The sequence below is a fragment of the Mobula hypostoma genome, chromosome 20, assembly GCF_963921235.1.
Source record: "Mobula hypostoma chromosome 20, sMobHyp1.1, whole genome shotgun sequence".
Classification (NCBI taxonomy): Eukaryota; Metazoa; Chordata; class Chondrichthyes; order Myliobatiformes; family Myliobatidae; genus Mobula; species Mobula hypostoma.
Window position 1 is genome coordinate 20,509,468 of NC_086116.1, and position 16,035 is coordinate 20,525,502.

The following is a 16,035-nucleotide window of genomic DNA, read 5'->3' on the forward strand; positions in this document are numbered from 1 at the left end:
GATTACCTGGTAGCTGAAGTAATTGGAATATGAGGCTAATGGAATGTTGGTAATTCTCTCAAGGAATTTGGTCAGACTCTGTCGGGAATAATGTCTTCACTGGTGAGATCAGCTTATATGAAGCCTCAGAATAGAGGCTTGTTCTTTTATAATTGAGATGAGGAGGAATTTCTTTTGCCTTAGAGGGTGAATCTGTGAAATTCATTACCATAGGTGGCTGGGGAGGCCAATTCATTGGGTATATTTAATACAGAGGTTGCTAGATTCTGGATTAGTCAGGGCATGAAGGGATACGGGGAGAAGGCAGGAGACTGGGGCTGGTAGGGAAAATGGATCCACCATGAAAAAATGGCAGAGCAGACTTGATGGTCCAAATAGCCTAATTCTGCTCTTAAAACCTCTGGTCTAATAGTCTTATTGGGCTTGAAGAACGTCAGTAGATACTCACAAAAATGACACCAGCTTTAAGTATCTAACGCAAGCTGAATAAACGTTGTCCCTATTTCTTTGAGTTAACATGATACTGATACAGTTAAATTATTTTCTCTGGCTCAAGGATCCAGTATAAGCGGCATAATCCTTAAACAAAAGCTAGGGAATTTTGGACCAAAACCAGGAAAACTTTCACATAATGGGAAAATCTGGAACTCTGTTTCTAAAAGTCAGCAGATGCTGGATCAATTCATACCTAGTGTTATGACTGAACTTTATAAGGCTCAAGCTTCTGGCAGCTCATTCCATATACTCAGCACCCTCTGTGCGAAAAGGTTGTCCATCACGTCTCTTCTAAATCTTTTCCCTCTCATTCTAAATCTATGCCCCCTCGTTCTAGTCTCCTCTACCCAGGGGAAATGACTGTTACCACCCATTCTATCTGTGCCTCTCATATTTTAAACGTTGCTGTAAGGTTGCTCTTCATTTTCCACTGCTGTATTTCAAAGAATAAAGACCTAGCTTGTCCAATCTCTCCCTGTAACTCAGGTCCTCTAGTCCTGGCAACATCCTCGTAAATCTTTTCTGCACTCTTTCCAGTTTAACCACATAGTTCCTATAACAGGGTGACCAAATCAGTACACAGTACTGCAAGTGCAGCTCCACCAATGACTTACATATCACACCATAATGTCCTAACTCTTATATTCAGTACTCTACCTGATGAAGGTCAGTATGCTAAATGTCCTTTTCACCTGTAATATTGATTTTAATGAACTATAGAATTCTACTTCTAATTCCTTCTGTTCCATTAAGCTCGCAAGTGCCCTACCATTTATAGTACAAGTCATGCTCTTGTACTATGAATTGCATCACTTCACACTAATCTGAATTGAAATCCATTTGCCTATTTCAACAAAGAGATCGCAATCCCCTTGTAATCTATGATAATGTTCTTCACTATCAACAACACCTTCTAATTTTGTGTCATCTGCAAACTTAGTGGTATTTGCACCCAAATCATTTATACTAATAACTAATAACAAGGGTAGCAATATCAACTCTTGCGGCACACCATTAGTCACTGGTCTCCATTCCAAAACAAATCTTTAACTAGATTCCTCTTCTTTCTGCTTGAGCCATTTTGAATCCAGCTAAATCCCTAAATTTCATGAGACCTAACCTTCCAGACCAACCTACCACGTGGCAACTTGTTGAGGCCTTGCAAAAGTCCAAATAGACAGCATTGACTACTCTACCTTTCATCTACTTCCTTGGTTACTTCTTTAAAAAAAAATCCAAGAGGTTTGTCAAACACAGCTTTTCACACACAAAGCCATGCTGACTGCTCCAAATAAGACTCTGTATATTCAAATGCTGGTCGATCCAGTCCATTGGAATTCCCTGTAGTAATTTCACCACTACAGATGTCAGGCTGACTGTCCTGTCGATCGATGGCCATATTGCAACTTAGATCAGAGGGCATGTGCTGTAAGAAGTTGGACAAACTTGGGTTGTTTTCTCTGGTGCAGCAGAGGCTGAGTGGAGGTTTATAAGATTAAGAGAGGGAAAAATCGAGTAGACAGCTGGTATATTTTTCCAGGATAAAAATGTATAATACCAGAGGTTTCACGTTTAAGATAGAGGTGGGAATTTCAAAGGAGATGTACAATGGTTTTTTTTTAAACACAGAGTCTTTGATGCTCGGATTGAGCTGCCAAGGGTGGGGCTAGAGGCAAATACAATAGAGGTGTCGAAAAGGCTCTAAGATTGGCAAATGAATATGCAAGTATGGGGGGGCGGGATATGGACATTTTGTAGCCAGAGAGGATTAGTTTAATGGAACACTTGATCACTAATAGTTTGGCACAGTTGGTCAAAGAGTCTACTTCTGTGATGAACTTGCCTATGCTCTTTGACATTTACTTATTTTGGACTATGAGGTTGCAGGTTGTCTTGGAATATAAGTAGCAGTTGTTGTTTTCTCATAGTTGCCTTTCCAATATTTTCTGATCTACAACTTAGTGATACGCATATACATTTAAATTATTGCCTATTTATCTCAGTTTCTGGCTTGGCCTTATCTCACCATATGGTTAACCCAGTCCTTCATACAGGTATCTGATGTTTTATTTTTTGGCCATTTGGTTTGAAGTGTCTCTAAGAGGTACTTAAGCCACACTGATCAATTTCAATCTGGTCGATTTTATCTTTATTGTTAGCCTTTCATACCAGTTAAAGGATGCATTAAAGATCAACAGAGAACAAATTTATTTTTTGATTAATTTGTGGTGATGCAATTTATGGTGATGCTGTTTCTGCAAGAAACCTAAAAAACAATCTTTGCAAATAATTTTGGTCCTACAATTTTGTCTTTCAGCTAAAACTTCACCCTAGATACAGTGGACGTGTTTGCGGACTTTGTGGAGATCTTGATAAGTCTAAAAACAATCAACAGACATTTAAGCCAAGTAAGCATAAGTTGTTGTTTTTTAAGTTAGCATGTATTTTTCTATGACATTAGTTAAATTTTTCTCTCAAAATGAATTGCTGAAAATGTAATTCTATGTGATTATAAAAATAAGTGCAAAAATCATGTTGACTTTCGAGGAAATTTAATTTCTTTCTGAATGTACTATGTGCAGCAGTATATTAGAATTCTCACACTGCAACCCCATAATGAGACATGGTGAACTGAGAGACAAAATAACAGAAAGAACTAAACAGACTTACTGACAGTAAGAGTATGTATCCTGGAAAATAGATTCATTGTGTTGGCTTTATGAATGCTATGCAGTCCAAAATCAATGTAATAAGGAAGTAAATGACAATAGGGAGCATTTCTGGATAAGCTAATTCCAATCTCAAAATTAGAATGGCGCTCCAGGTGGGATCTACTTTATGGTATTACTGTTTTCCCCATGCCTTAGACATTCTGTGATATCACATAGCGCATTTGGAACTTTCTGCACTCAAAATAGAGTTCTTAGATGCAGAAAATAACTGTTGTTTGGCAAAATGCATCAAATCTGAGTTCATCACCTTGACGTCATTTACAAGAACCCTCAGCTCACAATCGGACTCTTCACAAAGCAGCACCAAAACTCACTGGAAACTTAACTCACTTCCCAAAGTGCATACTGCTGTCCAACTCACAAATAATTTGTCTACTAACCAAGTCATTTAATAATGAGTGTCTGAGGCTACATCCACACTAGACCGGATAATTTTGAAAACACCGGTTTCGCGTAAAAACCATAGGTGTCCACACCAGGCGTTTTTGAAAATACCTCTGTCCACATTAAAACGGGTATTTAGGTGACTCTCCTCCTACTGGGCATGCGCAGGACACACCTACAGAAAGCAAGCGACATGTTTGGTGTCGAATCTCACTGTGAAAGTGCGCGTTTGTGCGGTTTCGGACTAGAAAAACTTAAAAGGAAATTGCCAAACAACGGATAGCTGTTGGCTCTTGCGCAGGAGGACTTAAAACTAAAAAAAAACAAATACTGGAGCATATGGAGGCAACCGACAGGGAGTTCATGGACAGTGTGACCCGGCAAACGATGAACATTGGAAAACTGACTAACTCTTTTGCCATTTCAGTGTAGACAGAGGGTCAAAATGAAGAGAAAAAGCTTTGGTTATGGATTTATCCGGTCTAGTGTGGACATAGCCTCAGTGATTCCTCTGCCCACAGAAAGGGCTGCAAGACCTATCAGTGGACTTTCTGCTATTCCTGAAACTTTATTTAAATCAAATATATATTTATTACACATCTGTGGGCTTGAACTCTTTGCTGGACAGATAACTGTGGGGAATGTTGGAAACAGAGGTGTGTGTGTACATTTGAGCACAGATCCGAATGAACTAGATTTGGGTGCTGTGAAGAATTACCTTGACTTGTCAAGTGATTCATAATATTTCATTTTTGAATAGCTCCTTGTATTTCATTGGCCAATATTTAAATATTTCTCTTTGAAAATGTTGGTGCCCTTTTTATGCCTCTTCAGTAAGCAAAGATATACATCATCCCACAATGTGTCTGGTCTTAATATTACTGTGGGGAAGGATATTTCATTTTCTGATTATTACACAGCAAATTTGTGGTAACTATGGGGATTGAGGAGCTTCCATTGGTTCTCAGACAGATCTCAAATTAACACAACCAAGCACTGATGGCTTTCTAAACCTTTTACACACAATTTTTGAGATAATTTTTTGGGGCATATGATTTGGAAAAAATGCTTCTGCTCACTAAAAGGCAGTGAAATCTATTTTCTGGGCAAACAGTACAAACTGTAAAAGTTGATGTACAGATACAATTTAAAAATTTATTATGCTCACAAACTAAAAGTGACCAGACATAGGTCAAATTTGGAAAATATACATCTTGGAAAACTTAACCAACATCTAAGCTGTGCTCCAGTCATCAGAACAATGCTTTCCTCTCATCTGGTTGGCACTGGGCACAAGAAAGCACCTTCATTCTCCAACCTTGAGATAAACTCCTTCTTTCTCCAGGTAATGTCAGACTTTATCCAATTATTTTTACCAACTTGGCCTCACATTCAGTAACACCTCGTTGTGTCTCTTAGGGAACATTAAGAGTTTTCTGTTCCTCTTTAGACTCTCTGGCTTCAGTGAAAGCTATACTGTCAAATGCTACAGTATGGTTGTCATGGGGAGTGTAGCTTTAAGGATGACCTACTTTCCTTTGCTACACGATGACATTATGGCATCTGCAAGAAATAAATATATCAATCAGTATCCATACAGATCACCATTTAGTTTATATTTAATGCAGCTGCTGATATATGTTGAGTCAGTTTTGAGGGACACTAGTAAAAATGAAAGTAAGTTTTTGGTGTTACGTACCCCGTAACTGGGTTGCCAAACCAGCAGAAATGGATCACTCAGTTGGAGTCTGGATTACTGGAACTAAGAAAGTTTTATTAAAGAAACAAGCAACACAGTAATCGAAAGGATAATAAATGCAACAGTTCAGCAATGATAACCACACATGTGCACAGAATTAAGATAACAGCATCAATCAAGCTCTATCGTTGTCTAGGGATAAATGCCCAAATTTCAAAGTGACTCAAAGTTCAGTCCAGTTTAGTAGTTCAGGTCGCAGTAATTGTTGCCATGGCGATGGACAACGTGGGGGAAGAGAGAGATAGAACAGGAACAACTGATCATTCAGACACGGCTTCACTCACAGACCGGCGAGATGGCTCACAAGCAACTTTTGGGCGGGTCCTTGGTGATGTCACCTGAGGTCACCGACTGTGACCCCTCCTCCAGATGCGGTCGATCCTCTGCAGTGAACCCGGCACCCAGGCAAGGGCGGACACACACCGGGTTCCCGCTGATCGTACCTTTCCACCCTGGCCGTTGTCTGGTACTTCTCACCGACTCGTGAGAAGCGTACCGCTTCCAGGGTCTCGTTACCTCGGGTGGCGTGTGTGTCTGCCTTAGCGAACCTGTCCCTTTTTATCCCCCTGCTGGGGCATCGCCTGTCCATCACTTCAAACAGTTCAAGGTTCAAAGGGGGGAGCCGCTCCAGACAGCTCTCTCTCCCCCCCGTTCCTTCATTACACATCTCCAGACGCTGCTCCATTGTTCCTTATCTCTCCTTCCCCTGAGGGCAGGTGGCAGACCACTTGCTGATGTCACTGATGCTAACCTAGGCCAGCAAACATCTTAATTTTATGTGTATTCTTGTCACACTTCCCCCCTTTAAGGATTTTTACCGGGAGGTAAAAATTACAAACATGAATACATTATTTGATACACACACAAATATACATCTTTATCAGTTATTTGGCTAACACAGCGAGTTTGAAGCTGTCAACACCTTGACAGACAGTCATCACATTTTCTGTTCCTTTTATATGTGTTATTAATAATCCCTTAGACCAGGCTCCAACTCAGCAAACTTCATAGTGGCCAAAAACACTGATGAATTGCGACCAATGTAACCTCTCATTTGGTTTTGTCCCGGACCACAATAACAAGGGTCGTCCCATTCCGACTCAGTTTTCTCTCGCAAGGGCTTAGTAGGAGGGGGACGGGTATTGACCGCAGAGTTATTGCAAAACTTCCTGCAGTACCCCACCATCTCCAAGAGCCTCCTGAGGGCCCTCTTGTCTGTCGGGGTTGGGAGGTCAGCGATAGCCTGCACTGTAGCTTGCATCGCTGCCAGCTGCCCCTGTGTCACCACAATTCCCAGGTAAGTGACCCTCGTGTGGCCGAATTCATTTTTTTCAAGGTTCACTATCAAGCTGGCTTCAGACAGCCGTATTAAATTGCCAATACACACCTCTGTGTTCATCAGCCCTTTAGTCACTGAATTACTCATTATATATGAGTGTTCTTTACTAGGCTGCCCTATTGTAACAGACATCACCCAACGTCCCAGTTCTTTGCATTTCCTCGGAGAATCAAACCCACGGGTGCGAGTCGTTTAATTACTTCTTCTAAAGATTCGCTTTGTTCGGGGATTAAGGGAGAGATCTTATCAGTAGACCTGGCCAAAACAATAGCCTTCTCCCATCTGATCGATCCCATACTAATCTTTTCAAAATGTTTTTTTCCTCTTATCAGGGGGCCCCTAGCTTCTTTGATTTCCACGCTAACACCGACTAGGTTTGTTAGCATATCAAAAGCCGGTGACCGTCTCAGTTCGCGTCGGTCATGATCAATAACATTCTTCCCCCTGGGCAGCCGGTAAATCTCTTTCATGATTCCACCAACTGTTTCCTCCAGCACCGCAAAATGTCCACCGGGGGGTACCTCGTGGGCCATGTTAAAAACCTCATCCCCATAACTCTTTTGCACCACCCCCCACTCCTCATCTGCGGATACTGTACTTGATTTCCCTTTCTTCCTTAGCACTTCCTCCTCCGCACAATAGTCTACTAGTTCCCTTGTTAAAGCTGTGTCAGAGAGAGCTGTCTCTGCCACAACCATCAGCCCCTCGTCTCGCTCCTGCATCTGCACAAATTCTTTCCTGGCTACTGCTACGTCCGTCTCAGCTCCCTCACTACCTCTTGTCTCACTACACCCCGTCTCATACAAGGTTGGCAGAAACGTTTCAACTAAATTCACTATCGCGGGCCCGTGATGAACCTGTGAGTCCATGGGCGGGGCCTCAATGCTGGCAGGCTGACCTGTCAGTCACACGACTGGGAACACGATTCCTCCGGCGATGTCATTACCGAGCAAGACTTCCACGTCTTTCATCGGTAATTCGGACCTCACCCCGACCGTGACTAGTCCAGAGACCAGGTTGCTCTGTAAGTGTATCTGGTGCAAAGGGACTGACTCTGTCCCTTCCCCAACACCTTTGACCTCTACCTCCCCAGTATGGGTCTCTGAGCTAAAGTCTAATACACTCTTCAGTATTAGTGACTGACACGCTCCCGTGTCTCTCCAGATCCGCACTGGAACTGGTTTTAACCTCTCCTTCACTGACACCAATCCAGCCGAGATAAACCTCTCGCGCCCTTCCTGGACTTTTTCAGACCTGTCCTTCCCTAGCGGTTCGCTTAACAGCTCGATACAGCCATTCAAAATTTCCGCTTTTCCTTTCCCCGTCTCCTTCCTTGGGGCAAAGCACCTGGATGCAAAGTGTCCGACTTTCCCATAATTATAACAGACGACCCCAGGAGACTTCCTACCAGACTGCTCCCGGTCTACCTTATCCTTTTCACTAGTCCCCGACTTACTTTCTGACTTTTCCGGCGGACTCTCCCTGCCGTCCTGACTACCCTTCTGGTAGCCTTTACTCGGGGCAAACTTCATTTTATGTGTCAACGCATACTCATCCGCTAACTTAGCAGTTGCGGCTATCGTGGCTGCCTCTTTCTCATCGAGGTAGGGTCTCATACCCTCAGGGACACAACCTTTAAACTGCTCAATCAGGATCAGTTGTAGCAGTCTGTCATAATCCCCCTCTACCCCCTTTGAGGCGCACCAACGCTCACAATATGTCTGCATCTCACGGGCAAACTCCAAATACGTGCGGTCCCACTGCTTCCTCGCATTCCGGAACCTCTGCCGGTATGCCTCCGGGACCAACTCATAAACCCTGAGGATGGCCTCTTTCACCACCTCATACCTCTGGGCATCTTCCGCGGACAAAGCTGAGTAAGCTTCTTGGGCCTTCCCTTTCAGTACACTCTGAAGTAACACAGCCCACTTATCCCTCGGCCATTCCTGACTTATAGCCACTTTTTTGAAGTGGAGAAAGTACCGATCCACATCGGTATCGTCAAATGGGGGAACCAGCCTAACCTCCTGGGTCGCCCGGAACCCTCCACCTTGGTTCGGCACAAGCCCCTGCTCGGCCCTTATCTTTAACTTCTCCAGCTCAAATTCCCTCTCCCTCTGTTTCTCCTCTCTCTCCAACTGTCTGTCCCTCTCTCTCTCTTCTCTCTCTCTTTCCTTTCCATCTCTTTCTCTTTCTCCTGCCTTTCTAACTCTCTCTCCTGCCTTTCTAACTGCTTCTCTTCGTGTTCTAACTGCCATACCCAGAACTCGTGCTCGAGTCTCAGTTTTTCAAGCTGTACCTGTACCGCATCTCCAGCAGGTTTTTCAATAGACACCACCCCCAGCTCACCTTGGGGAAACACACCTTTAGATACATAGTGCTCTACAATAGCTCTGTGTATCTCCTCTCTCCTCATTGTCGACTTCACCTTAGCAAGATTCAACCGTTTGGCCACAGCTATCAATTCCGATTTCCTGGCATCCTCTAATGCCTCCAAGGTTGGCGCCTTTATAAATTCCTCAACCTCCATTTCTGCTGTTTGTCTTTTCTTTCTTTCGGGAATTTTAACCCAATCAATTTACTCCGTCCCAAATTTAGCATTCAAAATCCCGGACGAGCCCCCACTTATGTTACGTACCCCGTAACTGGGTTGCCAAACCAGCAGAAATGGATCACTCAGTTGGAGTCTGGATTACTGGAACTAAGAAAGTTTTATTAAAGAAACAAGCAACACAGTGATCGAAAGGATAATAAATGCAACAGTTCAGCAATGATAACCACACATGTGCACAGAATTAAGATAACAGCATCAATCAAGCTCTATCGTTGTCTAGTGGTAAATGACCAAATTTCAAAGTGACTCAAAGTTCAGTCCAGTTTAGTAGTTCAGTTCGCAGTAATCGTTGCCATGGCGATGGACAACGTGGGGGAAGAGAGAGATAGAACAGGAACAACTGATCATTCAGTCACGGCTTCACTCACAGACCGGCGAGATGGCTCACAAGCAACTTTTGGGCGGGTCCTTGGTGATGTCACCTGAGGTCACCGACCGTGACCCCTCCTCCAGATGCGGTCGATCCTCTGCAGTGAACCCGGCACCCAGGCAAGGGCGGACACACACCGGGTTCCCGCTGATCGTACCTTTCCACCCTGGCCGTTGTCTGGTACTTCTCACCGACTCGTGAGAAGCGTACCGCTTCCAGGGTCTCGTTACCTCGGGTGGCGTGTGTGTCTGCCTTAGCGAACCTGTCCCTTTTTATCCCCCTGCTGGGGCATCGCCTGTCCATCACTTCAAACAGTTCAAGGTTCAAAGGGGGGAGCCGCTCCAGACAGCTCTCTCTCCCCCGTTCCTTCATTACACATCTCCAGACGCTGCTCCATTGTTCCTTATCTCTCCTTCCCCTGAGGGCAGGTGGCAGACCACTTGCTGATGTCACTGATGCTAACCTAGGAGTCATCAGAACAATGCTTTCCTCTCATCTGGTTGGGACTGGGCACAAGAAAGCACCTTCATTCTCCAACCTTGAGATAAACTCCTTCTTATTCCAGGTAATGTCAGACTTTATCCAATTATTTTTACCAACTTGGCCTCACATTCAGTAACACCTCGTTGTGTCTCTTAGGGAACATTATGAGTTTTCTGTTCCTCTTTAGACTCTCTGGCTTCAGTGAAAGCTATACTGTCAAATGCTACAGTATGGTTGTCATGGGGAGTGTAGCTTTAAGGATGACCTACTTTCCTTTGCTACACGATGACATTATGGCATCTGCAAGAAATAAAGATATCAATCAGTATCCATACAGATCACCATTTATTTTATATTTAATGCAGCTGCTGATATATGTTGAGTCAGTTTTGAGGGACACTAGTAAAAATGGAAGTAAGTTTTTGGGTATCATTTGGGAAAGGATAGTTTAGAATACTGATATTAGGTGAAGTCTTATTCTGAAAAAAGTGGCCAGGAGATGAGGTGCTCTTGGTCACCATGGGCTGATTGTAATGTTTTCTGCATTGCAAGAATGACTATGCTTAAAAAAATACTCCTGTTCAGCTCTTTGGGACGTGCTGATGTGTTGAAAGGCATTATATTATTGGAAATTCTTCTCCCTTCCCCCAAGGCTAGTAAATGGCCATATCAAAGTGACATAGAAGCATTGGAAAAGATGCAGAGAAGATTTACAAGAATAACAGTGGAAGTTGGAGTTGCAGTATACTTATAAGGAAAAATCAGATGTAGAAAAGGGATGCCAATGAGTGATTTCACAGAGTTATCCAACATGAAGTAGGTTAATAAGGTAGATTCAAGGAATATATTTTTACTTGTAGGGGAAGTAAATAGAAATAGTGATTATAAAAATAAAATGGTTACTTTTAATTTCAAAGAGGAATTCAGAAGAATCTTTCCTTCCCATTGTTTGCAGTTTGGAATTACTGCAGAAAAGTGTAACAGCAGCATAGCTGGATTGCAAAGTTCGAAGTAAATTTATTATCAAGATATGTATTTGTTACCAAATACTACCCTAAGATTCATTTCTTTGTGGGCATTCATAGTAGATACAAAAAATACAGTAGAATCAATGAAAAGGTGGACAAACAACTGACATGCAGGAGAAGAGAAACTGTGCAAATACAGAGAAAAACAAATAATAATACACGTAAATAAATAAATGACATTGAGAACACAAGTTGTAGAGTCATTTAAAGTGTGTTTATATGTTGTGGAATTAGTTCAGTGTTGAGGTGGGTGAAGTTATCCATGCTGGTTCAGGAGCCTGATGGGTGAATGTTATTAACTGTTTATGGGGAGGTAAGATAAAAGGAACATAAGATATAGGAGCAGAATTAGGCCATTCAGCCCATTGAGCCTCCTTCAGACTGAAGAAGAAAGTAGCAGTTTTTAATGATAGGGCAGGATGAGTGTTGAGAAGTATCTAGAATATAGACTAGTTGGGTTGTGTTTTGTGCTGTATGTTGGATAGACCTCAGTAACAGATTTCTTGCTGAAATGTAGAAAACAGATTTATTCCAACAGACAAAGCTGTCATGATTTCATCTTACTAAATTGTTCTTTTGCTGCTGTTCACTTGACTTTTTGCATTAGTTTAGGATTCTGTTTCTCCTTCTGATGTAACATAGCCGTAAGTGTAAATGATGGAATGCAGTGCAAAAATAAAATGACAAATGAAGGAACACGTGTGGGAATTGTACACAAAGAATGCTGAATAACAGAAAATAGTAAACGGCAGGAGAATAAAATCATTCAATCTAGCTTCACTTCTAGACTTGCAAATAAACTTAAAAATCCCCAAGAGAAAAACTTTCAAGGGATTTAGTGACAATGATATATGTACAAAATGAAGTTATCAAATGAATATCCCCAAATGTTTGGTATACTGCAATCATTATCTTGAGTCGTCTTTCTGGTGTAACTCAGAAAATCCAAGTTCATCTAGTGGTTTGACTGTAAGCATGGTACTAGCTATATTTCAAAATAGAGTTTCATTTTTTCATTCTTTTCTAGTGACTGAAGCCTCTATTTTGAGTGAGTCTGTCTCAATCACCAGTTGCCAAGTCAATATACCTAAAATTGAAAATTGTCCAGGTGCTCAGGTAAGTTTTGTATTTCTGTATGATTTCTTGTACTCCCATTGTAATTCACTTTAGCATACTTTTAATCTGACACAATCCAGGAATAGATATTTTTTAATTAGGTACAGGTCTGGTGCAAAACACTGATCAGTAAACAAACAACAAAGAAATCTCTTCTGAATATTTAGCTATTCAGTTCTGTTTAATTTCTTATTTCTTTTAGAAGGACATAAGAAGTAAGAAAAACTTTGAATTTGTGAATTTGATCTTCCATCCAATAAGATTATGACTGACATTCTTACCAACTTCCCCCTGAGCATATCCAGCTCTTGGGGTAGAAGTTTTCAAAAATTCAAAATATTAAATGAAGAATTTTCTGTCACACTGTATCTTCAGACTCATGCACAGGGTCACACAGAGACTCAGAAGGGTTAAACTAAACTGGGAATTTTATTAGCAAAGCAAAGCAGTTGAACTTACAAGGTCTTGGATCACTCAGCCAGAACTTCACTAGGCAAGGATCAGGACAACCAAGCCAACAAAGGCTTAGCACTGCCCCTTTAAATACAATTGAGGGCACAAAGGTGTCTGTGTCCAACTGATAAAACTCCAGGCTAATAACAGGCTTACAAGTAACTATTCTAATAAGAGACAAAAGTCCAAGGATACTTAATTGGATACCTGCAAAGTCACAGAGAATTAATTGGAAGTATTCAAGGTCAATTGTATCTTAAATGTAAACTAGAGAAGACCTGAGAATAACTTATTAAAAACCCCAAAGCACAACAATACACATAATTATAATTAATAAGATGCCAAGAATACAAAAGAAAAACCAACAGCAAAAAACTCAGAACCCTCAGAATATTCTATCGACAGTCCAAGGTCATAACAATTTTTTACTCATGTCAGTCCTAAATGGGCAAGTTATTATGCTATGAATATGAGCTGGATTCTAAGGGTCCAGAGCAAACATATACCCATTAAAAAAAGCATGTTGAACATCACTCATGTCTAGGATAAGGGAAGAATGGAAAGTTATGACAGACAGAATGACAGAATGGAAAGTTATGACAGGAAAATTTTAATTGGGGAAGGGCAAATTATGAGGCTATAAGGCTAGAACTTGCGGGTGTGAATTGGGATGATGTTTTTGCAGGGAAATGTACTATGGACATGTGGTCGATGATCTCTTGCAGGAGATCCCTTGCAGGAGGTTAGGGATAAATTTGTCCCGGTGAGGAAGATAAAGAATGGTAGGGTGAAGGAACCATGGGTGACAAGTGAGGTGGAAAATCTAGTCAGGTGGAAGAAGGCAGCATACATGAGGTTTAGGAAGCAAGGATCAGATGGGTCTATTGAAGAATATAGGGAAGCAAGAAAGGAGCTTAAGAAGGGTCTGAGAAGAGCAAGAAGGGGGCACGAGAAGTCCTTGGTGAGTAAGGTAAACGAAAACCCCAGGCATTGTTCAATTACGTGAAGAAAAAAAGGATGACATGAGTGAGGGTAGGACCAATTAGAGATAAAGGTGGGAAGATGTGCCTGGAGGCTGTGGAAGTGAGCGAGGACCTCAATGAATACTTCTCTTCGGTATTCACCATTGAGAGGGAACTTGATGATGATGAGGACAATATGAGTGAGGTTGATGGTCTGGAGCATGTCGATATTAAGGGAGAGGAGGTGTTGGAGTTGTTAAAACACATTAGGACGGATAAGTCCCCGGGGCCTGACGGCATATTCCCCAGGCTGCTCCACAAGGCGAGGGAAGAGATTGCCGAGCCTCTGGCTAGGATCATTATGTTCTTGTTGTCCATGGGAATGCTACCGGAGGATTGGAGGAAGGCGAATGTTGTCCCCTTGTTCAAAAAAGGTAGTAGGGATAGTCCGGGTAACTATAGACAAGTGAGCCTGTCATCTGTGGTGGGAAAGCTGTTGGGAAAGATTCTTAGAGATAGGATCTATGGGCATTTAGAGAATCATGGTCTGATCAGGGACAGTCAGCATGGCTTTGTGAAGGGCAGATTGTGTCTAACAAGCCTGATAGAGTTCTTTGAGGAGGTGACCAGGCATATAAATGAGGGTAGTGCAGTGGATGTGATCTATATGAATTTTAGTAAGGCATTTGACAAGATTCCACATAGTAGACTTATTCAGGAAGTCAGAAGGCATGGGATCCAGGGAGGTTTAGCCAGGTGGATTCAGAATTGGCTTGCCTGCAAAAAGCAGAGGGTCATGGTGGGGGGAGTACATTCGGACTGGAGGGTTGTGACTAGTGGTGTCCCACAAGGATCCATTTTGGGACCCCTACTTTTCGTGATTTTTATTAATGACCTGGATGTGGGGGTAGAAGGGTGGGTTGGCAAGTTTGCAGATGTCACAAATGTTGGTGGTGTTGTAGATAGTGTAGAGGATTGTCAAAGATTGCAGAAAGACATTGATAGGATGCAGAAGTGGGCTGAGAAGTGGCAGATGGAGTTCAACCCGGAGAATTGTGAGGTGGTACACTTTGGAAGGACAAACTCCAAGGCAGAGTACAAAGTAAATGGCAGGATACTTGGTAGTGTGGAGGAGCAGAGGGATCTGGGGGTACATGTCCACAGATCCCTGAAAGTTGCCTCACAGGTAGATAGGGTAGTTAAGAAAGCTTATGGGGTGTTAGCTTTCATAAGTCGAGGGATAGAGTTTAAGAGTCGTGATGTAATGATACAGCTCTATAATACACTGGTTAGGCCACACTTGGAGAACTGTGTCCAGTTCTGGTTGCCTCACTATAGGAAGGATGTGGAAGCATTGGAAAGGGTACAGAGGAGATTTACCAGGATGCTGCCTGGTTTAGAGAGTATGCATTATGATCAGAGATTAAGGGAGTCTGCAGGGAGCGCTCATGGAGTGAGGTCGCTTCTTTGGCTTCGCTCCATCCCCGTCATTCTTTTCAACCTTTGATCTCCTTGATCTAATCAACTTTAAGTACACCAGAAGATTTATTTTATCTTCTTGATTTACTGATTAATTGATTTCCTTTCGTCAACTGCAAATCTCGAGTTTAGAGAAATGAGTACGAGATCTGGAACCAAAAATGGGAAAGACGCTGATGGGAACGGAGCAAAGAAGAAAGGTGATTCTAAACAAACGGAATTAACTTACGAAGTTATGGAGGAAATGTTTGAGCAGCAGCGGATAAAGTTATCCGATAGCTTATCGGCTCAATTTGAACAACATTGCCAAAGCCTCAATGAAGATTTAAAATCAATCACGGACTTTTTGAAATCCCTGGATTCTGATGTTCAGAAACGCGATGCCAAAATTTCTGAACTGGATACTAAATCTCAGAAGACGGACACAAAAGTTGAGATCTTAGAGAAGAATCTAGCTTCGACTACTAAACAACTCTAACAACTTAAATCCAAAGTTATTGATCTCGAGAATCGATCGAGAGGACAAAACTTACGTTTAATCGGTTTACCCGAGGATGTTGAGGTTGGAGACCCTGCAATATTCTTTGCTCAACTTTTAAAGGATTCGTTCGGTTCAGTTTTTCCCAATGATCCTCCATTACTCGACACGCCCATCGTATACCGTGGACAAAGTCAGCAGCGATTGCTTCTAAACCTAGACCAGTTATTCTTCGTTTCCCTTATGTCAATGTTAAAGAACAACTTCTCCAGGTTGCTCGTCGACAAGGGATGATCAAGTATCGCCAGCATTCCTTCAGGATAGTTCAAGATTACAGTCCTGA

At 42.2% G+C, this 16,035-nt stretch overlaps 1 protein-coding gene across 1 annotated transcript in view; it reads left to right on the forward strand.

The window, feature by feature from the left end:
- LOC134359366 (mucin-2-like) overlaps positions 1–16,035 on the forward strand; it is a 113,547-nt gene that overhangs the window by 12,377 nt on the left and 85,135 nt on the right. Inside the window, exons 6-7 of the mRNA XM_063072502.1 lie at positions 2,813–2,903; positions 12,232–12,320. Coding sequence (XP_062928572.1) covers positions 2,813–2,903; positions 12,232–12,320 — 180 coding nt within the window. The remainder of the gene's footprint in view (positions 1–2,812; positions 2,904–12,231; positions 12,321–16,035) is intronic.